Here is a 23,546-nt window from a genome sequence, read left to right as displayed (position 1 = left end):
CATTATTAGGTTGTGAGGAGGCACTGTGTCTGAAATATTACCATTCAATATACAGCTAAAATTCACCATTCTTACATGAATGAATGAGGTACCCTTTTCATTACTGAGGCCAAGAGGACTCATTGTCTTCTTAATAGCGACTAGTGGGGTCTCTACTGTGTAGAAATAAAAGATGAGATGTTGACACTTAAGTGGAGTCCTGTAGGCTGGTGCTCACACGTGCTCCCTGCAGCTCCCTTACCCTGACCATGGCCTTCAGGGCTTAGTGCTGGGCAAATCTGTGTGCCTCCAGATGACCAGATATCTCCATCTCAGGTAGTGTATAGGGCAAAGCAGCTTACCTTGGCACAGAAATATTTCCAATAAATATTTGTTTAGGAGTTGCATACCCTTTGGGATGTAACACTCCACTCTACTGGCCAGCTGGGCCCCATGGTCTTTGCTCTGTTTGGAGTGATGTTTACACATGCATATGATGTCAAAGAAAACTAGCTTCATCAGCATTCAGCTTTGTCCTTCTAGGTAATATGTATTTGAAACCATGTAATGTTTAACAGAGGAAAACAGCAGTATGAGTAAAGCAGCAAGAAACAGTACAACCCATACAAGAGCAAGACCCTTCTGAATGTAATGTAAGTACCCAGTTATCTTTACCTTAACGATTTTGATGCAGCTGTATGGCATTTAGCTAGTGAGTCATGAAGCACATCTGCTTTCAAGGGTGAAACCTCATTTCTAAACATTCAAATGACAGCAGAACTTAATTTCAAGAAATATTGAATAGCAAATTGTGGTGATACATTATAGCAGCTCCACAGAGTATAACTCTGCTCTGAATGTTTATCCCCAATAGCTCTTTCACATCTAGAAGCAATCTGTTTCATTAACTAGGGGCAAGTATTCTGACTTCCCATCTGTCAATCTTATTTTTTATCATTACTAATGTTCCCTAAAGCTTACAACCACATAACTGAAACTAAGGTGAATGAGCTCTCTTACACCAACACGGTCCAGACAGAATTCACAAATTGATTTTGCTATGCCAACCTACCCTGTAAGTCCTGATTTACTCAGATCTCACAGAGCAAAGCAGTCGAGGGACAAGCTGGCTCCTTTTCAGTCAAATCTTAGTGGTCAGAGTGCTGACACAAGGTGGGGAAATCCCAATAAATGTCTGCTCTGCTGGACCCATGTCTCTGAGTACCTTTGCCATTGACTGGGGAGTGAGCAGGTAACTCCCGTGATCTTCTTCCCTGAAGCTGTTCTGCTTCAAGTAGGACATTAGGTGAAGGATATTTGGAGTTGCTCTTCTAGTCATTAGTACAATTTTTAATTGTAATAGCTCTGTTTTCTGACAGGTTAAACATCAGAGATGCTACAAATCATCCCAACATGTTCTTGGTCTAACCTGTTAAAGAGAAAGCAATAAACAAACACAAAAATTGCCACAGTTATCAGAAATGGCAAAGATGCCATGATCTAGTCTCTTTGCTGAGCACTACTCTGGCCACGGGGCTATTTTCCTTAGGAAAGGAGGCTTTCCTGCTGATACAAAGTTTGGAAAGACAGGAGGGGCCAAGCCCACACCACTGACCTCACCCTCACATGACCAGGATGGGAGAGGTACACACAGAGAGGAATCCATCTGGAAGACATGTGTTGCATGAGTGGCTGTTTAAAATAAAGCAACATATTCTGATCTAATCAGGTATTGAAGCAGAAGATTTTTACCAGCTCTCTTGTTATTAGTCACTTTTTATATTAAAATGAGTCAGGAATGAAAGAAAGAATACCACTCTGAGTGCTGCAATCTTGTATTGTTTTCCATTGACATAGCACTGCCATTTGACGTAAGCCTCTTTCAATCACTAATAGCTTAATAATCCTGAGAGTTCTTGGAGATAAACATAAAAGAATTAAGAGCCGCTCCTGATGTGCTGCCTCACCATAAAATGGATTTACACAGAGACAAAAAAAAACCCCAAACCCAGCACCTTTTCATTTGTTCTCTCCCTCTGACTTTTTTTTTCTTTAATACTCACATGTTTTTCTCCAGTAAGAATGGACTTCTGTAGCTGGAGTAAAGCAGACCTGAAGTAGGCAGCAATGGATAGGAATTACAGATAAACTCAGAAGCACAAGGATTTGAAAAACCATTTCCATAGTAAAGGAGCATGTCAGGAGATAACAGTGATTACCAGATAGCTGTTAAAGGTAGTAGCAGAGAGAAATAAAAGGTAAGATGTTGACACAGCTGACCTCCAGCACACAAGACCGTTTTGTTCTTTGTCCACACAGTAGCTGTGAAGGATGATGAAGGCCACCCTCCCGCTGTGCTTGCTGGTGGCCATACTTCACCTCAATGTCCACAGCCTGACCCAGAGTGACCACCACAACGACGAGCCCAGGGCAACTGATCCCCCGGAGCAGCATCCATACGAGGGAGATCCTCTTGGGTCCTGCCAACAGATAGTCCCCAGCAACACAGATTTTGCCTTCCAGTTTTACAGGCAAGCAACCACCCAAGAAACTGGCAAGAATGTTTTCTTTTCCCCAGTCAGCATCTCCACTGCCTTTGCCCTCCTGGCCCTGGGCTCCAGAGCCACCAGCCAGGCTCAAGTGCTGGAAGCACTGGCCTTTAACCTCACCAACACCCAGGAGGAGGAGATACATGACGGCTTTCATCATCTCCTCCTCTTGCTGAACCGCCCTGGCAGCCAGGTGCAACTAAGCATGGGGAATGCCCTGTTCATGGACAAACAGCTGAAGCCACTGAAAACATTTCTGAAGGACATAAAAAAACTGTACAAAGGAAAAATTGTTTCTACTAACTTCCAGAATTCCACTGAAGCTAAAAAAGAGATCAACGATCATGTAAAGAACAAAACCCATGGGAATATAAACCAAATACTTAAAGACCTTGATCCAAACACTCTAATGGTAATTGTTAACTACATTTATTTCAAAGGTAAGTTACATAGGTGTTAGTTACTGCAGTTATCTCACTTTAACCTGTACTGAAACGAATACCCCAGATTATTTCTGAATTATTTTTAAAAGAAAGGCCAGTATTAAGATTAGGCTATTATGATAAGGGACATTGAAAGTTCTCATGCTTTGAAAGCTCTTCCATATCTAAATTTTTCTAGCACATGTTTGGGCTCCTAAGCATAAAAGTTCTTTTATTTTCAGTCTTCAAGTTTTAGGGAATTGCCAGAGCACAACAGATTTATGCTTTTGTAATTTTTTCTGTCAGACTTTATCTAATTATTTAAAAAATTACAATGTTTTCACAAGTTGTATGAAGTAGAAAAATAAATTCCAAAGATGCAGATTAACAAAAATTGCCAAACACTTTAATTTACTTACAGTCCGTGCCTATTAAATGGATAGGTGTCTCTGGAGTTGGAGCCTAAATGTTCTACAGCTTGTCATCACATTATACATATCCCAAGAGGTACTTGTGAATGCACTGCTTTGGCAATGATTAACTTCCTCTTAGATGTTATTTCCATTTGTAGCAGCATCCAGGACATACATGAAAATTACTACCCAGAAAAGCATGTTTGGAAATAGATGATCTTTCAGCAAAACAGATTTTATTTCAAGTACTTCATTAAATTTGGGTACCCTAGTCTCACGTGCCCTAGTCTGAGGCATTTCTTTATGATACCAGAGTATATTTTTTTTGCTGGGGGGGCAGGAAGGAAAGTTCAAACTTATAAAGTAACCAGAGTACGGTGGAGTTTGCATTCCATTATTTATTTTTCAATTTTATCTTATTTCTATTTCATATTAAAAAAAAGAGAACATACTTACAGAATGGCAAGGTGTGCCATTTGTATTTGTATTTGTTCAGTAAATGGCCTGATTTAATACAAAACAAAATACCATAGAAAAATCAGTTGAATAAACATCAAGAGAAAACCATTTTGAAGATTAAAGCTCTTGAAGCCCTATTCCATTTACTGTAATGCAGTTATGATCAGGCCCAAAAGTCCGGGTTGCTCTTGCATGTAAGCTTTTCCTTAGTGCTACAAGATGAAGAACATATGAAATAGCATGGAAGGAGCTTAACATGCTACCTTTTAAAAGGCAGACATCTGCTGTGAAACTTGCTTTACAAGCAATGTTCTGAAACCAGAAAGTAACTTGTTAGATCCTGGTCAGCTTTCATTTTCTTCAAATATAATGTAAGGTAATATGATGAAGTTACTTCATTTAATTTATCTGACTTAGAAAGGTGTCATACAAGTCCATAAGAAATTTAACCTGGGATATTTAGTTGTTACTGGACACAGTACAGCAAAGATGACAAGGAACAAGATCTTTAATAAACTTGGAATACATTTGATCTTCAAGTATGAGTGTAAATCTTCAGATAGGGGTTTATCTGGTGTACATTAGTCTGGGCTATATTAATATATCCTCCTTGAAATAAGCATTTGATTGCATTCTTTCTCTTTTGGTTTTAAGCCTACTGGGAAAATCCTTTCAGTATCAAGGGGACTCGCAAGGATTATTTCCATGTGAATGCAAAGACCTCAGTTGAAGTGAAGATGATGACTCGAGATGGATTTTATAAAACATACTCTGACCAGAAGCTGTCTTGCAAGGTGGTGCAGATTCCTTACAAGGGAGATGTTGCAGCATTGTTTATTCTGCCCCATGAAGGAAAAATGAAACAGTTGGAAGATGCCCTGACAAAAGACACTGTGTCTAAATGGGAAAAATCGCTTGAAAGACGGTAAATATGGAGTTCTGATTTGATGATTCAGGGTAGTTAGAATCCAGTCTGAATACTATGATCAGGTTTTACAGTTACTAGCCTTTGCTGTTGATTGGAGATTTAAGCAATGGAATAGGTATAAAGGGACAAACCAAATTATTTAATGATTTGATACTTTCAGCAAAAGTTACAATCAGCATTGCCTTGTGATGCGGGAAGAGATCTGTGAGCTGGGTAATTTAATTCCTTCTCCCCCCCCCCCATTTTCTAGTTGATGTTAAGTGTTTCCATTTCCCTTGTCTCAAGCACAATGTGTTAAGAGTGGTAATACTGCGACATAGCAATCAGATCCCTCAGAAGGAATGGGGGATGTGAATTCCAAAAGAAAAACCTGCAAGACTCGAAAGAGAATGTAAACTTAGTACTAAAAATGCTGGCACCTCCGCTTCTTGCTCTACAATCAAGTGACCGTGTTGCAGAATCATACAAGAAAGCCCAACTGATGTCATTCTCCTTTCCCATTCTCCAGATCATCATCTTCCCATCTTCTTTTTGTTGCTATCTTTTTCAGATTAAAAGACTAACATTTTAGCAAAGAAGAACCACCAGCAAGTTGGGAGTCTTCAGTCCAAGGCATGCTTTGATTGCAATAACTACCATAATTTTCTTTTGAATTAACAGGAGAATAGAAGTGTATATTCCAAAACTATCAATTTCAGGCACCTATGACTTAAAGAAGATGTTCATGAATCTGGGTGTAACTGATGTGTTTTCTGACCGGGCTGATCTGTCTGGAATCACAGGAAGGCTTGACGTGAAGGTTTCAAAAGTAAGTTTGTCAGCAGAAGCAATGGTCTACGGATTCCTCAACACCTAATTGTCTTGCCCTAAGCTAAGTAGTGAAATTTTACTTATTGCTAGGGCTGGCTGATACTCTGAACTAGAACATTTAGCTGGTAAAGTAAGTTCAGACTTTCTCAAACTTCTCCAAGATCTGGAGATAAGGGTACCGTCTTCAGACTGACAGGAAAAGGTTGGGTGGGGTGTAGCATTTGTCCCAGAAACTAAACACAGTCCAGTTTCTGCACGTGAAAGGAGTGCCCATGGATATCTGTACTGGGGATGCCTGGCATCAGCATATCTAGCAGAAAAGTGGCCTTTTTTCTAATATGTGCATTCTATAATTCTAAAGGATTTTAAAACTTCTGCTGCCATTGAAGGCCCTGATGAGTGCTAATCATGTAAGATGGACCAGAATTGAGGAAAACATCCTGTTTCCGAAAATGACTTGAAGAGAAATAGATAATGTGAAGAGAAAGAGAAAAAGTGAAGAGAAAGATTAGCATTCTTACAGCCATTCTGAAAGCAGCAATTACAATGTTCTAACGTTTTGGGGCTAGTAAAAACAAAAGATTAAAAATGCCTAACAATAATTTTTTAAAATAAATTGGTATCAAGGTTGAATTTCTACTGGCTAAACTGTAACACACATGCTGTTAGGGAAACATACAGACCCGTTCTGGAGCCCAACTTCCTTTCCCTCTGAAATTGTCATTCCTTGTGAATTTGCTTGAATATTCTACTTTCAACTAATTCCACAAAGTGTGCAGTCCCTAAGGTCTGTGTTGGATATACTTGTGTTGAGGAACTCTAAATGTGAGAATACTTGCTTATTGAGACAACATTGCTAAAAAAAACCACCATGGGCTATAGTGACCTTATTCCTGGCTCCTGGCCTACCACCCATTTTTATAAAAGGCAGTAGCTGAATTAACCTAGTGCTAATTTTAATCATTTCACACCTCATACTCCACATACATTAATTCTTGCTCTATTTCATTGTAGGCTGCTCACAAGGCCCTGCTGAAGATCCACGAGAATGGCACAGAGGCTGCAGCAGTCACTGGCACAGATTTTCTTCCACATTCTGTTCCTCCTGTTGTTAAATTCAACCGTCCATTTTTGCTGTTGATTGTTGATCAATATACTCAGAGCATTCTCTTCATGGGAAAAATTGTAAACCCAACTGAAAAATGACTGGTCAGTGGCTGGTCTTAGTGATTTGATTTGCATTCTTCATGCTATTATAGTTCAATGTGATTAAAATTATATCAAAACAGTTACTAACAATTTTCTTTCTCCAAAGAAACAAGACAAGAGTGTGGTCATTCTTAAGAACATTGTTCTTGCTTCCTCCTCCAGTAGAAAGTAACCATTGAGATACACCTATTCATGAATAATGAAGAGCTTTATAAATCAGCCTTTTAATGACCAGTGTATGCCATCTTTGAAAAAAACAGGTAAGTATCCAGCTGAGAGAATCAGTTTAAAACATTTTAAGTAAATAAAGATTGAACAAAGAGGCCACTCCTGACTTGTGGGTAGAAAGGATGGAAAATGCTGAGGTTTGCTCCAGCTGCTGCCAGCTCTCACCAGGTCCTGATGCTGAAGGGCTGACATGGAAATTTAACATACAAACCCAATCCACTCAGGGATATCTTAGTTCTTCTCTTCCACATGGGTGTCAATGATGGAGAAAGGTCATGTTGTATTTCCATGAGAAAATGATTGCTCACCTCTCTGAGGATGTCTGTGCCAATTTGACATCTCTCTCCTAATGCAGCCTTATAGATCCAAGGCAATGTCAAAATCCAGAACCAAGGCTTGGTACTTGTGAGGATCTGGAGCACCAAGAAAAGGGATGTATGCTGACAGAAACACAGCCACTCTGGTGTGGTGTCAGCCTGACTCCCTCCTTGTTCCATTCTGAGGAATCAACAGCAGATGTTCAACAGTGGTAAATGTATTTAACAGTGATCAGGGGTACAGCAGAATAGACTTAGGTTAAAAAAAAAAACAGACCCTTCTCAGAATGTTGAACCTCATACAGTTTCTTTAAAAATATCATGTTAAGTGATCAGGAGTTTAATTTTTTAAATCAGAAGTTTGAGTCTGTAGGGTCATGAGGGCAATTTGATAATAAAGCAGTTAGTACCCAAGAAGGAGCTACTGTGTAGAGTCCAGCCTCTCCAAGGCAACTGTTACCTGCTCATGCCAGTCTGTGCAGTTATAGCATTTGCCTTGGGTATAGAATATTCAGGAATATTCATGTTCAGATCCCTCCCTTTCCTGAAGGCAGACAATCCCATACCTCCAACATCCTAAACTCCAGGCTGGTCGGGCTGATCCCTGTGAAAGGAGAGCTAGTGTTGGACCTGGAGTGTTGGTAAGGATATTTGCCTGGAAGATGGAAATCCAGGTCTGCCCTTCCCTAGATGGAGAATGGGTTTGGCAGATAAATCCTAATGAATTCTCTGCAAACTGCACTATTGAGTGGATGGTGGCTGAAGCAATGATATCTTGTGACATTGGTAGGGCTTCTAGGAAAAGGAAGGCATAGCTTCAAATCACACATTGGGGAAGTCAGTCACTTTCAGACCAGGCCTAGGCACTTCCTTTGAAGGTCAAGTCTTTTGCCATACTCTCCTTTGCGACATTCACAGCTGATGGTATCCACTCACATTGTGTTGGCTTCTTTGAGTCCCACTTTAACGTAGCAAACTCTCCATAAGCATCCTATGTGGAAGCAGTGGCTAAATCAGAGCTCAGGAACTTTTTAGTTGGCTAGACACCAAAAAGGTGCTACTGGCATGGCTTTATAAATTTAATCTTGTGTTTCATCAGCAAATAGAAGTTCAGAAGGGATGGGGTACGAATACCTGGAAGGGGTAAAACAAACATTGAGATTAGTTATATCCCCAGAGTTTACATCTATGCTAGTAAATAAAATGCTCCAAGGTCTGTTCTCTAGCCATGAGGTCAACTGGCTCACCACAGCTCATATCCATGTTGCTTAACTCTGACACTGCAAGACATCTGGGCTGCTCATTGGAAATATCTGCTGGCCTGTGCTAACTGCAAAAACATGCTTAGGACTTGTTCAGAAGAATCATAGCTGGCATGAGCAATACCTCTATCTGAAACTGTACTAAAAATGTAAGAATATGAGTCCCCGCAGGCTGATAGCCAGGCCTGTGCCACAGCACTGCTCAATGTACTATTACAAACGGAGCCAGAGTGACCAACTGAGGGGGTGGGAAGCTGTCACTCTGTCATTCAGCCCTATAAGCTCCTCCCTCTGATGGTAATCTGCCTTTTTTGAATGACACTAAGTTCCAGGTCATGCTGATAGGCCTTCACCCTCTACTTCCCAAAAATGAGGGAACTGAGGACCCTTTGCCCTTCTGTGGAATAAGATTAGGCAGTTCAGGAAACACCCTTCAAAACTACTGCAAGTCACAAACTGTGAGACTCCCATGTACTTCCCATGGATGTGTTTTGTTGTTTTCTTCTGATCAGTCCTGTGCATTTTCTGTCACATTAACTGTGCTTGCTTACTTTCAAAAGGCTGCTCCTCATTAAGGGTTTGTGCCGGTCCTCAGACGATACAGCAATGCTTTGATGATGTTGATATCTGAAACACTTCACAGATGAGCACATAGAAACTATCATGAAGCGTAAAATATGCAAGTTTAATTCTATTACATCGTACTATAAATGAACTTAAATACAATTTAAAATGTGATACAATTTACTGTGGAGGCATAACCGCTGTCTATTGTCCATGTCCTGCCCCAGTCTTTAAAAATATTGAAACCAAGAGTTTTATTATGAACCAGAAATTCTGTCACTGGTTTGGGGACCTGACAGTTTTTTGGCAGATGTGCAAACTGCTTGCTATGTATTGCCCTGATGCTGCAAACTAGAATGAGATGGCAGAAAAAAGCCATTGCAGAGTCTCCTTTGGCAGCTGGATCCCACTGAGAAACGCTCAGCACCCAAGGCCAATGTCATGCAGCTCTCCTTCCAACGACTGTGCAGGGGCAAGCAGAGATGGAGGAGATGAAGTGCACAGCTCCCCACTCCTTGAATCTGACAGTAATGTTAAATAAAGCAGACCATGACTGCAGTAATACCACTGCCAAACTAGTGCTGAATCAGAGAGATGTAACCAGATCCCCTGCGATCAATTCATTCTTGTAGACAGTGCCAGACCAAAGGGAAACTCGTATTTTTTGATTGCTAAAAATTTTTAGAAATGGTTTTACTGACAGATCAGAAAGACAAATGTTGCTATAACCTGATAAAGTAATAACTATAGAAGGTCTCAAAGGGCCAGATGGGATGAATTTAGGAATTGTTTCTGGCATGGTACCCAGATGTGAAATCTATTTACAATTAGATCAAGAAACCTTGAATTGGCTTTACTTTTTCTTTACCCATGACTGCATGAAATGTTCCTTGGCTGCACTTGAGCCTGTTGTCCCTGGCTGTCAACAGGCCAGTGGCCACAAGCAGAACAAGAAAACTAAGCACCGCAGGAGTAGCATCCCCACAAGGGAGATCCTTTTGGGTCCTGCTAATGGATAGTCCCCAGCAACATGGACTTTTCCTTCTGGTTTTACAGGCAAGTGACTGCCCAAGAACCTGGCAAGAGCATTTTCTTCTCACTGGTCACCATCCCTGCTGCTTTTGCCCTCCTGGCCCTGGGCTCCAGAGCCATGAGACAGGCTCAGGTGCTGGAAGAGCTTGCCTTTAACCTCACTGACACTCAGGAGGATCCACCACTTTCCTTTTCTGTCGCTTATTTTAATTCTGGGAGTTATACATGTGATATCTAAGTTCTTGTACCATTATACTTAATTAAGGTTTTTGGTCTGTAGTCTTAACTGCTTGAGTTTGATGTATCTTTTGGAAAAAGAAATTCAAGCTAAGATTCAATCCGAGAGCAAAATTTTGGTCTTGCAGTCCGTCAACTATTACTTATTTTTTCCCCTTTTTTATTCTAGTGATTTTTAAATAACTTGTAACAACTAGTTTTGAAAAGCCTTGGCAGTGTCAAGCAGGTCTACAATTCCAATGTCTTCATCTGGGAACTTTATAGAAAATATATCAGTAAAACCTGAGATGAGCTCTCAGTGAGAGATTACCCATCTTGAACATTAAAATGCTGGCTGATTGACTCCAATGGAATTCACATCAGGCCTTAAATGCTTCTATGCTGTTGGAAACACATTTTCTTTCAGTGCTAGGAGATTAGGTACAGACAAAACAGAAAATTTAAAATATTGTTTTCTGCAAACTGATGAAAGTGATCATCTGAGGTGAAAAGTCTGTTATGAGAAAAGGAATCACACCCTGGTAATAAAAGAACTTTATTTCCTTCTGAGATGTAACACAGAAGAAAATAATAAGATTATTTGATTCTGTTTATACAGCTTTCATCTAGCAAACTATAAGTTCATATGAAATTTTAGTTCAGAGATTCCTATTGCGTTGGTGAAAGAGGCTGAAAACAAAGCAAAAAAGAATAGTTTCTATTCGCAGTTCTATCACAGACTTTTTGCTTAGCCTTCAGCTTTTTTCTTTCTGTCAGTCATGCTTTTTTTTGAAGTGGAGCCAGAATAACTTTCCTTATCTGAGGAGAAAAGGATGAGTATTTGTAAGACATGGACATCATAGTTGGGCTGCCCTTTACAGAAATGGATAAAAATACAGAGAGTATTTGATTTTTATTCTAGTTACAGACATTTTGCAATGGTGCCAATCTTCTGATTTTAATGGAGTTATTTATGTCAACAAGTTTATTTATATGAAATTTTGCAGACAGACCTTCAGTGATACATCTTTATAAGGCAACAAGAAATGGCTGCATGAGGTTCAGATTTCTCTTGCTCAATCCTTATCATCTTGCTGATGTTTTGTTTCCACAGCCAGAAATCCTTTGCCCTGGAAAACCCAGAAATATAACTTGCAAAGCTGGCATATAATAACCTGACAACCAAGTAGGAACAGGAGTAAGTTAATGATATAGGATGAAACTCCTCCTGTAAGGAGGAACCAAGACATATTACATAACTGAGCAGGGTCACTGGCAGACAGTAGTGAAAGAGATAATTGAATTATTCCTTAATTCCTTCCATATAGACCATTATCAGGCCAATGGGAAAAGCACATCTGTCAGTTCTTTATATGACTTCCCTGGCTCCTGGAGCAGGAGTGCCTCTGTCCCAGCCACTGCTTATCTAGAAGCATCCAGCTCTGTACCCTCCTCTGTGAAATTCCCCTGGATGGACCTCCTTCCTGTGAAACTCTGCACAAACTTTGCAGTTTAGCCTCACATTTCACAGTCACATCTGTTCTGGGGACACAGCCATTTGCACTAACAAACAGGAATATGCAGAGAAGTAAAAAACTGCTGTCCCCTCCCTGGGTTCTCACAGATGCTGCCATCTGGGAGGTGTGCTGGTGATACCCATGTGTGGTGATTCAGCCTCATATTCCACTGCATTCAACAGGAGGCACTCATGTTTTCCAATAGTCTCTATTTCTGGCATCTATGACCTAAGGGAGATTTTCAAAGGAGTAGGTGTGACTGATGCATTCATTAACTATGCTGATCTATCTGGAATTGCTGAGAAGCTGATTGCTTTGAAGTTTGCAGAAAAAAAATTGTCATTTGTGGGTCTGATGTAGCTGCTGGTCTTAACCTTGCCTGGGAAGAGACTTGGACAAGGGTTGGAGGAGCTGGTGCCTAGGAGTGGTGAGCAGGGACAGCAGCAACTTCCTACTCTCTCCCTGACATTCTGAGTGCTGCCGCTGCATGTCCTGGGAGAAAATGGAGGAATCACTGCAGAAACTCTGCTGTTCCCACCAGTTCCTCCCTGAAAACAGTACCATCCTTCAGATGGTTAGCCAAGCATTAGGGCTGGGCTGAAAGATGCGTGCTATCTATGTAGGCAGGCCTAGACTTGAGAAAAATATCTTGTCTTTGCTAGAGTTAAGCAACAGCATACTTGCTCCTGCTGAACCTTGGTCATTTTACATAATATTGCAATAAACTTTCTGGGTACTTGCACACATCATGAAAAAAAATATCTCTGTGGAAATACATTTTGACAAACTCTGCCTCTATCTTGTAGGAGATAGTAGCACTATAGTGGGTAGATTCCTATGTGTAGATAAACTGTAGATTTACCTGAGGTGAAATCATGTGCATTCAATGGAAATAATTAGTCATTGCTGATTGGGATGAGTGCCATGCATCTCATCCTTAAATAACCTTCTAAATAGCTAAATTGTGCCTATTTCTCTCAGCTCCCTCTGAGACGGATCCCAGTGTAAGTCACATATAGTATGTGTATAAATCATGCCTATCCTATCCGTATGTAGCAAAGGGTTAAGAAGATCTCCTCTCTTCTCCCCAGCTAACATTTGGCCATGGTAATGATTGCCCGTTTCATTCTTCCATTTGTTTTCTTATTTTGGCTGTTTTTCAAGCCATGTTAATACTTTGCTTTTCACTTCAGTAGTTTCTAAAATACTCATCAAATGTTTCTCAGAAACCTAACCAGTGCCTGCAACTATCCTTTATCTAATAATTTAACGAGCCCTTCAAATAATGCCAGTTAGGGCATAACTGCAGTGTGCGCTGCAGGGCAACATAGAGATACAGAGCTATTCCCGAACAAACTTGCTGCTGCCTTGGCTATTCAATTAGATGGCATCCTTGCATCAGGATAACCCATGCAGAGATTTCAGTGGGTCAGAGCATCCTTTTTATAAACAGACCTTGCTTTGGCCCTACCTTAGGTTCCAGTTCTTCTAATATTCTTTCTTCTAAAGCTCTTTTACCAAAGTTGGCCATTGGCCATTCCCATTGGCCAGACTACCTTGCAAAGGTCTTTTGCCCACAGTTTAGTTCAATCCCAAGAGTAGCAAGGTCCCTGCTCTTTCTATCCCCTCAGAACCGTAGGTGCTGGCATCGTTCTGCCTATATGACAGTAAAATAGACTTACAATGTTTGATGTCCAGAAAAAAATATCTTACTCAGTCTTTGCTTTGCAAATCAATCTTATTTACTCTGTTTAATATTTACCAGTGGACATAAACTTAATACCACCCAGCAGAACAAAGAATAGGGAAGAAGCACCGTGAAAGAGAGGTTCAGCACTGTAAGTACTATATTATACTTTCTTAGAAGTCTTTGAATTCACTTTGTCTGTGATCTCTGCCATTTATTGCACAATATTTAATTCTGAGATGAATTTATTGTGTGCAGTAATTGGAAATTATTTTAGCTTCTGGAAGCATATTCTAAATGTTGGAAACAGGATTCAGTCAGTCATGCAGCTCTTACCTATAGCAGCAGGATGACTGGGAGATGAGGTCCAAAATGAGTACTCAACAGTCAATACTAAAGTGAAGAACAAAACCTTGACTCTGCTCCCAGAGGACCAAATATAGTTGCAATGTCCTGACTACTCCAGGCTGATGCTGGGCTACTGAGAGTAATGTCCTTGTACCTCCAGTGTGTTTAAAGACCAGGCTACTTGCACCCAAGTGGCCTCAATGGTAAATTAGTCTCTTTCAAAAGCAGATTTGGGGAATTATGAAAAGAGTACTTGCCAAACCAAAATGAACTACCTCCATTTAGAATGCCTTTTTTTTCCCCAGAGTTGATCGTTTTATCCAGCATTTTAGACACACTGAGCACAGCTCCTGTACTCAGCACTTACACAGCTTATATCCTCAATATTTTATACTGGGCAGCCAGAAAAGGGGGAACCCAGAATTAACAACTCCCTGTGAAAAGTTTGATGTAAGACCTAAACCTGGCATTAGACACACAGCCTGAGGCAGACCCTGGGGCAGAATACCGTGCTCCAGAATAAGTATACAGCTGCTATGAACAACACTCAGATTGTCTCTATTTTTCTGCAGGCCACTGCCTACTTCATGTTTTTGAGTTTCTGTCATTTGAGATAATTCAGGTGAGGCACCCTATGGAGAACATTCTTCTCCAGTATATTTCATGGTTCTTCCCCTGAAAAGGGCAGAAGAGAGACTGTGGGATTATGTAGTATTTGCTTATGTCAGTTAAAGGAAGAGGAAAGGTCATCAAATTGTGCATACACAGCAAGGCAGATTCCACTATAGGTTTTCCTAAGCTCTTGAGTCTTGGGCTTTGCAACCTTATGGATAGTTTTTGTGCAATAGAGAGAGCCAATAAACTTTCTCGATTTATCCTCAACTGCTGAAACATTTAAGGTAATGTTTTGAAATAATATAGTTCTTGAGTTTAGAGCTGCTACACAAGAGGCAGAAAGATATAAACAGTTTTAAGGGGTGAGCATTTAAATGGATTTCATTCACAGCTACAACCAACATTATCTCTGTATCACTGCAGTGCTTGAAAACCCAAGTCATAACAAGACCATGGGTACTACAGAAACAGATCAGCAAAAGTCAGTCTCTGTGCCAAAGTACTTACCAAATACATAGGGGCCAATAGGTGAACTCAGCCATGAACCCAAATGCACTTAGAAGTCCAATGAAGCCATGCTGGTCAGAAGCAAGAACTATTTCAGGCGTAATACCCCAAAAAGGCCTACACAACATCAATTCTTTCCTGGTGATATCACATTAATATCTTCCTTCCTTTGCTCATTGGTCAGAAACTGATAGAACTGACTAGAAATAGACTATCCAGGAGGCCAAGTAGAAGAGTATTTCTAAATAGAGCAGTAATAGTAAAGACTGACATCTGAAAATCATATCTAGAATACAAAACCTATTTTTATGCAGGAAAGAGGAAATTCTCTAGATCTAAAAGTTGCTCTATTCTTTCTTAACAGAACTGTTCAGAAGGAAGATGAAGTCTGCATTGTGTTTGTGTTTGTTGCTTCTTGGACTTCAAGTCCAGGGTCAACATAGGTCCAACCTCAATCATGAACAGCAGGAACAAAAAATACCCCATTCCCCAGAAGACCATTCCCAGGCTGAAGATGAAAACTTGGCTCATGTCAAGATAGCTCCCAGCAACACTGACTTTGCATTTAGGTTTTACAGGCAGGTCAGAGAGGAACCAGGCAACAAGAACATTTTCTTCTCTCCTTTGAGCATCTCCACTGCCTTTGCAATGCTCTCCCTGGGGGCCAGATCAAACACGCTTGGTCAGCTGCACAAAGGCCTTGCCTTCAACCTGACAGAGATAGAGGAGCAGGAGATCCATGAGGGATTTCAGCGCATCCTCCAGCTGCTGAACGACCCTCACCGAGAAGTCCAGTTGAGCATGGGCAATGCCCTGTTCATAGATGATCGAATGAAACTGCTCCAAAAATTTATGGATGATGTCACAAATTTTTATTATTCTGAAGCTATTTCTAGTAACTTCCAGAATTCTTCAGAGGCTATAAAGGAAATCAATAACTACATAGATACAAAAACCCATGGGAAAATTGTTCCTTTACTCAAAAAACTTTCTTCAGACACCAAGATGATTCTGGTTAACTACATTTTCTTTAAAGGTGAGTGACAAACGTGGGTAGCAGTTATACACATAATCTCTGGAAGTCTTATCCAGATCTAAGAAATGTAACTTTCTTCACACTGTGAACCTATTCTATCATCTAATTTAAAATACGTCTTTCTACTTTTAAATGACATAAGGAAATATTTGAAAGCCAGGTATGAAGAATCATTTTCTGTATAAGTAAAAAAAAAAAAGAACCTGTAGAAGCCTGATCAATGTCATATCAATTTTAAGCCAGGTTCAGAGCTTAAAATATTCAGAAGGGATAAGGTTGAGAACTTATGATCATTTGCTGAAAGGCACAGGTGTTTGGCCATGCAGGATATGGTCAAACATGGATGACGCTTCTATGAAAGGAATAAGCCTGGAGCCTGTATAGTGGGAGTCTGTGGAAGTTTTACCATTGCCTTAGCAGGCAAAGGCTCATGTCTTTTCTATGGCAATCCTCAGCCTATATTTTTCTTGTGTGATTTTTATTAGAACCATTGAAATGATGTAAAGCTTCTTTTCATGGCCAATTAACAAGCATTCTTAAACTGAGATAGGCTGGTTGTTGCCTTTACAGTTCAAATACAGTATTTTAAGTATCAGCTAATGTGACATGTCTTTATTAGTCTCTTTTTTCAGTTTATTCAATTCTATACTCATTCTTTTGTCAAAAGGCTACTGGGAAAAACCCTTCAAAAATTTGAACACCAGAGACGATGACTTCTTTTTGGATGCCAAGAATTCGGTTAAGGTCAAAATGATGCATCAAAAGGATGTCTTTAATATCCATAGGGATGAGAAGTTGTCTTGCTGGGTAGTAGAAATCCCATACAAAGGAAATGCTGCTGCATTGTTTGTTCTGCCTGATGAAGGGATGATGAAGCAGGTGGAGGATGCTCTGCTAAAAGAAACAGTGTTTAACTGGATGCAATCACTTGAAGGAAGGTAATCTTTTAACTGCTGCTTTGTTTAAATGTTGAAGAGGCCATAACTACTTATCCAGGCAAAGAAAGTAAAGCTTAGGATGCCACAGTGAATTGCTAAGTACAGCTCTGAGGAACAAGCATTGCATAGTTTCTTTAAATCAGACAAGATATCGGGCAATTTTGTATCTAAGGGGAACCCTATCCTCAGCTCCCCCAGTCACAATAGTAGGAGTGTTACCAGCTGTCAGGATCCCGCACGTGGGTACATTGCCCTCAGGAGGCCTGCCTTGAGTAGGTTCAAAAGAAAATACAATTTATTTTTCTCCAGTCTGGATGATAATTTCCAGCCAGTCACTTCCATAAACCAGTGCTGTGGCCCTGCACCACTGATCAGACTGTGGCTGGTGGGAGAGGTACCTCAATTTCTGCTTCTCTAACATGGGATTTATTACTGTCTTAGAAAGCCAAGCCTTAGCTCCACGGGTATTTGGGATGGGTGTATACGTGCAACAGCTATTGCATCGAGGGATCTCGCACTAATAAACTCACACTTTTCTTTTATTTTTGAAAAGAAACATCTACCTGGATCTTCCAAAATTCTCCATGTCTGGCTCCTATGATGTTAAGGGCCTGTTTCAGAAAATGGGTGTGACAGAGGCGTTCAGTAACCAGGCTGATTTCTCTGGAGTGGTAGAAAAAAAACCTCTGAGCGTTTCCAAAGTAAGTATGCAAACAGAGATTTCAATCAAGAGATTTGTCTGCCTCACTTACATGTAGGTTTTATCTCCACAAGTAGGCTGATCCCACTTCTGGAGTGTAGTCGTAGCTCACTGATAGTAATAAAGGAAGGAGAAGATTAGGGATTAAATGGCTGTTGTTCCTACAGTTTAATATTAAATTGTTTACTGCATAGCAATCCTGCAATTTGGCTTGAAGGTCTCTGAAGAAGAAAACAGATCTAGAAAGAATAACAGGAATAATTTCACAAAAAAGCTGGGGCAAAATAATTAATGCATGACAAGAGTCATAGTTATGGCATAAGTTTGGGAATAGCCACTCTTATCCTATGTATACACCTTTCATTACTGCATTATCTGAGCACATCAGAATTTATATGGACAAAAGACTTGTGGGACAGGGATAGCCCTATTTCACAAACAAGAAACTGGCACACAGACAGAAAAAGGAATTTCCCTAGTGTCCCAGGGAATATATACCTTATGTCATGAGAAAAATGATCCTTCCCTTCTATTCTGCACTTGTGAGACCACCTCTGGAGTATTGCATCCAGTCTGGGGTTCCCCAGTGCAAGGGAGATGTGGACATACTGGAGCAGAATGAGTCCAGAAGAGGGTGAGCAGGATGGCTGCATGGCTGGAGCACAGGGTATGAGGAGAGGCTGGGAGACCTGGAGTTGTTCATCCAGGAGAAGGGAAGGTGAAGGGAGGTTCTAAGTGCTGTCTACAGATACCTATTAGGAGGGTGCAGAGAACATGGGCCCAGGCTCTTCTTGCAGGTGCATAGTGACAGGAACAGAGACAATGCACACAAGACAGAAAATGGGAAATTCTCATCAGATATTATGAAAAAAAATTCAACATGAGGGTGATCAAACACTTGGATGGGTTACTTAGAGAGGCTATGAAATTTCCATCCTTAGAAATACTCAAATCCTGACTGAATGAGACCCTGAGCAACACTCAGTATAGGGTGGTTGGTTGCACTGGAAGACCTCTAGAAGTCCTTCAACCTATATTATTCAATGATTTTATGATTCCTCACACTGAATTATTACATGTGTAAACACCTGTATTACAGATATAGGACAAGTGAATAGAGGAAGGGTAGCAGGACCTCATAAGAGGAATTTTCAGGTGCATTATGGACAATGAAGAAAAAAAATGGAGGGCTGACCAAAGACAATGAAATAAGATCACATGAATTTAGAAATATGAATTTGCTATACCTACTACAGGTAGGTACTACCTACTTACAGCCCTGTAAAGTCAAGTCATATCAGTGGGCCGTGTTACAGAAAGACACCCTATAAAGCTTGTTACTATTGTGTCTTTGCAGAGAGAATTTTTTTGCATACACAGAAGTTGATGCAAAATTAAAAACTTATTCTTCTGCGTTAAACATTAAGGACAAAATTTTACTCTGAGAACAACAGAACAGTAAATGTTCTCTACGCTGCTCAGGCCCTGCAAGCAGCCAAGTTTGACTCTGCCAGTGTGTTGAAAACTCTCTGTGAACTAGGAGCAAACTGTTTGTCTTGGAATGGCTAGACATGAGTATGTTTTTCACACCCATTCTACATTCATTCTGTACTTTCTTTTAAAACTACCTTATCACAGAGTTAAAGCAAGCAAGTTTGTCCCCAGTTGCTTCTCACTTTTCTTTACCTTGATGTTAATCTTTGCTTTGCTTGCAGGCGATTCACAAGGCCATGGTGGATGTCAGTGAAAACGGCACAGAAGCTGCTGCAGTGACCATGATAGAACTGACACTATTGTCTGCAGGATTTCCTCCTCCTCTTCACATCAGATTCAACAGGCCCTTCCTGATGATGATTGTTGACAAAACCAGCCATGGCATCCTCTTCATGGGGAAAATTGTGAACCCAGCTGCTAAGGAAGACTAGGCCAGAGCACTTGTACTCCCCAGTGCAGAGAAGAGAGCTTGTGCACTTCCCAGGGACTTCTTTGCATAAAGGGCCTAGAATAGATGCCTAATTAGCAAACAAATAAATAAATATTACATGAAGTTATTATTAACTTATCCATAAACAGCTAGGGACAAGCATGAGTGGGCCATGTTTACAAAATGTCCCAGGCCAAATAGGCAGCCATGGGACTGTCAACCAACAAACATTTCCCTACATCACTGACATGGTTTAACCCCAGCCAGCAACTAATCACCACACAGCCACTCACTCACTTCCCCCCCACCCAGTGGGATGGTGGAGAAAATCAGAAGGAAAAAGGTAAAAATCGTGGGTTGAGGTAAGATCAGTTTAATAGAACAGAAAAGAAGAAACTAATAATGATAATAATAACAATAATAAAATGACAATAATACTAATAAAAGGATTGGAATATACAAAAACAAGTGATGCACAATGCAATTGCTCACCACTCGCTGACTAATGCCCAGTTAGATCCTGAGCAGTGATCCCACCAGGCCAGTTCCCCCCCCGTTCATATACTAGGCATGACATCCATTGGCATGGAATACCCCTTTGGCCATTTTGGGTCAGCTGTCCTGGCTGTGTCCCCTCCCAACTTCTTGTGCCCCTCCAGCCTTCTTGCTGGCTGGGCATCAGAAGCTGAAAAATCCTTCATTTAGTCTAAACACTACTTAGCAACAACTGAAAACATCAGTGTGTTATCTACATTACTCTCATACTAAATCCAAAACATAGCACTATACCAGCTACCAGAAAGAAAATTAACTCTATCCCACCTGAAATCAGGACACTCACTCACTCATCACCGGTGCCACGGTCCCTTGCATGCAGATAAACCTTTCTACTCCTGACTGAGAATGTGCCTATGTCTTCCATATCCTGCATGTTGAGTCATCAGCTCAGAAGCCATTCAGCTGAGAAACCATCTTTTCCCTCCCTCTCATTCCACTGTGAATCCCAAGAGAAGTCTCCTTCATCTTTGAAGTCATTCCAGGGCTCAGTGGCCAAGAAGGGAAACAGAAACATAGACCTGTGAAACCTCTCCTGTCCTAGATGGTGGATGCTCCTGGGTAAACAAAACCCCTTTTCCTTCCAGCTTGACAACTGCCTCCTACCAGCTCCCAACCCCTTGCCCCCATCTCCATTCCTCATTAGTCACTCCAGAGTAAGGGGCCCAACTTTTCTGGCAGGGCAAGAATTTACCTTCTGTGACAGCCAAAGTTGCACATCACTGCACAAATGGTCATCCTTAAGGGTCTTGTGCATGTATGGTAATGCCTGGACTCCCCAGGAGAACTGGATGTGGCAAAAAACACCCTCTGGTTCCAGCAACTGTTGACAATAGTGCAGGAGGTCATGCCCCCATTGTCCAAATGCTAGCTAATCATGGTGCTCTCCACCCGCTTCTGCAACCTCAGGCTGATGAGTGCCTCCAAGAAATCCCTCCCCACTGAGCTGATGTTTGGGGTGCAGCAAGAAGACTTGGACACCTTCCTGAGCATTGAGTAGGCAGAAGCTGGTGTTACCAGCAGCACAATGTGGAGAGCTGCTCTGTGGCAGATTAATATAATTTATTGCCAATTAAAAATAGAGTAGGATAGTAAGAAACAAATATATAATTAAAAACACCTTCCCCACATTCCTCCCTTCTTCCAGGCTCAATTTCACTCCTCACTCTTCCACCTCCTCCTCCTGAGCGGTGCAGGGGAATGGGAAATGAGGAATGGGGATTGCGGTCAGTTCGGAATGCTTTGTCTCTGCCACTCTTTCCTCCTCATGCTCTTCCCCTGCTCCAGCAGGGTGTCCCTCCCACAGCAGACAGTCCTTCACAAACTGCTCCAGCATGGGTCTTTCGGATGGGGCACAGTATATCAGGAACAGACTGGCTCAGTGTGGGTGCCCCATGGGCCACAGGTCTTGCCAGGAGCCTGCTCCAGCAGGGGCTCTCCAGGGGCTGCAGCTTCCTTCAGGGCACATCCACTTGCTCCAGTGTGGTGTCCTCCCAGGCTGCAGGTGGATATCTGCTCCACTGCGGTCCTGCATGGGCTGCAGGGGGACAGCCTGCCTCACCATGGTCTCCTCTAGGGGCCGCAGGGGAATCTCTGCTTGGGTGCCTGGAGCACCTCCTCCCCCTCCTTCACTAACCTGTGGGGCTGCTTCTCTCACATTTTTTTTTACTCCTCCCTCTCACAGCTGTTGCACAGTTTTTACCATTTCTTAAACATGCTTTCCCAGAGGCACCACCATCTTGGCTGAGGGGCTTCACTGTGTCCTGTGGTGGGTCGGTTGGAACCAGCTGGAACCGGCTGTGTCCGGCATGGAGCAGCCCTGGCCTGTCCTCACAGAGGCTGCCCTGCAGCGTCCCGCTGCCAGCACCTGGACACGGACATCCAATACACAGAAACACAACGCTAAGTAAGATAACATTAAGTTCACTAAGGGTAAAGGACATTTAATGGATGGGTAGAACACTTCAATGGCACAAATGAACTGTCAGGAGGTGCCGTTAGGATCCCTTCACAGTGTCATCACAGCATCAAGAGCTGGTGGGCCTCCACGCACCTCACAAATGCAGCCCGAGCTAAGTGACAACACCTCCTCCTGGCTTTTCCAGTCTAAGTTCTGCTTTCCTCCTGAGGAGGGGCAGGAGTTAAAACTTTACCTAAGTGGGCCTCAGGCTCCCTGCTGCTGCTGGAGGGGTTTGGCTTATGGCTAGGCTGGGTCAGAAATGCTAAATGATTTTGCTGTTGTGGTTTGGTTTGGGAAAGCCCTGACAGGTCGTAGGGATAGGAGAAAACCAGAGTGTGAAAACCAGAGTGTGCATATTTGCAGTGAGAGATAATAGGGCCTTTCACGTAGGCAAGCACAGACCTTTTCACACACCTACAGGCAAAAAAACCCCAACCTCTAGTCAACCCATTCACACAGACCTAAAGATTTGCTTAATGCAAAATATTTTCTCTATAATCATCCCCTTGTCTCCAGATTTTAAAGAAAGAAAACCAGCAATGCTTGAAAAATGCTCTGTGGAAAATCTTAGTCAGCTATACCTGTCTAACTCATTTTCTCTCTCAGGAAAATAAAATCAATTGGTTTAGCAGTGCTTGAAGGGGCAAACCTCTGCTGCTGGAGCCAAACCAAGGATTTCAGCTCTGCACAAGGCTGCCAAACTACAAGTTTCTTTATCCATAGCTACTAATACAGCTGCACAGTCATTGAACCCCTGCTTCGGGAAGTGGTGAGGTTTAGGTAAGCAGTTAACTGTGCACTATTTGGGACACGTTAGAAGGAGGGCAAGAATAAGAGTAAATAGAAAACTGTTCATATTACCTCATTTCTTCCCTCCCCCTCTGCCCAATTCTGGAAAATGAAAACAAGGAACAACCTCAGTCTTTTTGTTTAGCTGTAACTATTAGATATCTGAAATAGAAACCTTTGTAAAAATTCATGATTCTCTTCTTAACAGAACTGTGATATTTTCTTATGGAAAATATTGCAAGTCCACTTGGTACTCTATGGGTTAAAAGCAGTTATTTGAGGGTGGAAAAATTATTTCAGCTGAGAGGATAGTTCCCAGCAATGTAACTCCCCTACAACTGCAATAAGAACAACCACTCAAAAAAATTTTAAAAGGCAGGCCAGTGATTTCTCAAATAAGCAGTTAAGTTCAAAGACTTTGTTGAAGATTTATATGGGTTTTGGAAAGGGGCTTAAAGAGTTGGAAGAGAGCAGGAGTGTTGAGCTGATTTGCTCAGGAATTTTAGCTCCATAGTGGAACTAGGGGGAGTATAGCAAGAACATGATGATTTAAAAGAAAAAAGTGAAAACTTTACAGATGTT

At 41.4% G+C, this 23,546-nt stretch overlaps 2 protein-coding genes across 2 annotated transcripts; both read left to right on the top strand.

Moving 5' to 3' along the window:
* Positions 1-448: 448 nt before the first annotated feature.
* On the top strand, positions 449-9,987 carry LOC126050644 (alpha-1-antitrypsin-like). The gene is made up of 5 exons (XM_049828801.1): positions 449-632; positions 2,299-2,968; positions 4,477-4,747; positions 5,411-5,558; positions 6,575-9,987. The coding sequence occupies exons 2-5, from the start codon at positions 2,311-2,313 to the stop codon at positions 6,764-6,766; spliced, it is 1,269 nt and encodes a 422-aa protein (XP_049684758.1). The 5' UTR covers positions 449-632; positions 2,299-2,310; the 3' UTR covers positions 6,767-9,987.
* A 5,435-nt stretch (positions 9,988-15,422) lies between these two features.
* LOC126050650 (alpha-1-antitrypsin-like) lies at positions 15,423-20,044 on the top strand. Its single transcript, XM_049828808.1, has 4 exons — positions 15,423-16,098; positions 16,766-17,036; positions 17,590-17,737; positions 19,452-20,044. Exons 1-4 carry the CDS (start codon positions 15,444-15,446, stop codon positions 19,659-19,661), a joined length of 1,284 nt encoding a protein of 427 aa, XP_049684765.1. The 5' UTR covers positions 15,423-15,443; the 3' UTR covers positions 19,662-20,044.
* The last annotated feature ends 3,502 nt before the right edge of the window (positions 20,045-23,546 follow it).

The sequence above is a fragment of the Accipiter gentilis genome, chromosome 25 (genome assembly GCF_929443795.1).
Source record: "Accipiter gentilis chromosome 25, bAccGen1.1, whole genome shotgun sequence".
Classification (NCBI taxonomy): domain Eukaryota; kingdom Metazoa; phylum Chordata; class Aves; order Accipitriformes; family Accipitridae; genus Astur; species Astur gentilis.
This window is presented reverse-complemented; position numbering and strand designations above follow the sequence as displayed.

What these genes read in the sequence shown, in the direction of transcription:
- LOC126050650 (XM_049828808.1), top strand. Translation starts at nt 15,444, where the DNA reads ATGAAGTCTGCATTGTGTTTGTGTTTGTTGCTTCTTGGACTTCAAGTC. An exon ending in ATGCAATCACTTGAAGGAAG is followed by an intron (nt 17,037 to 17,589) that starts GTAATCTTTTAA and finishes ATTTTTGAAAAG; the next exon opens with AAACATCTACCTGGATCTTC. An exon ending in AACCTCTGAGCGTTTCCAAA is followed by an intron (nt 17,738 to 19,451) that starts GTAAGTATGCAA and finishes CTTTGCTTGCAG; the next exon opens with GCGATTCACAAGGCCATGGT.
- LOC126050644 (XM_049828801.1), top strand. Translation starts at nt 2,311, where the DNA reads ATGATGAAGGCCACCCTCCCGCTGTGCTTGCTGGTGGCCATACTTCAC. An exon ending in TAACTACATTTATTTCAAAG is followed by an intron (nt 2,969 to 4,476) that starts GTAAGTTACATA and finishes TTTGGTTTTAAG; the next exon opens with CCTACTGGGAAAATCCTTTC. An exon ending in TTGACGTGAAGGTTTCAAAA is followed by an intron (nt 5,559 to 6,574) that starts GTAAGTTTGTCA and finishes ATTTCATTGTAG; the next exon opens with GCTGCTCACAAGGCCCTGCT.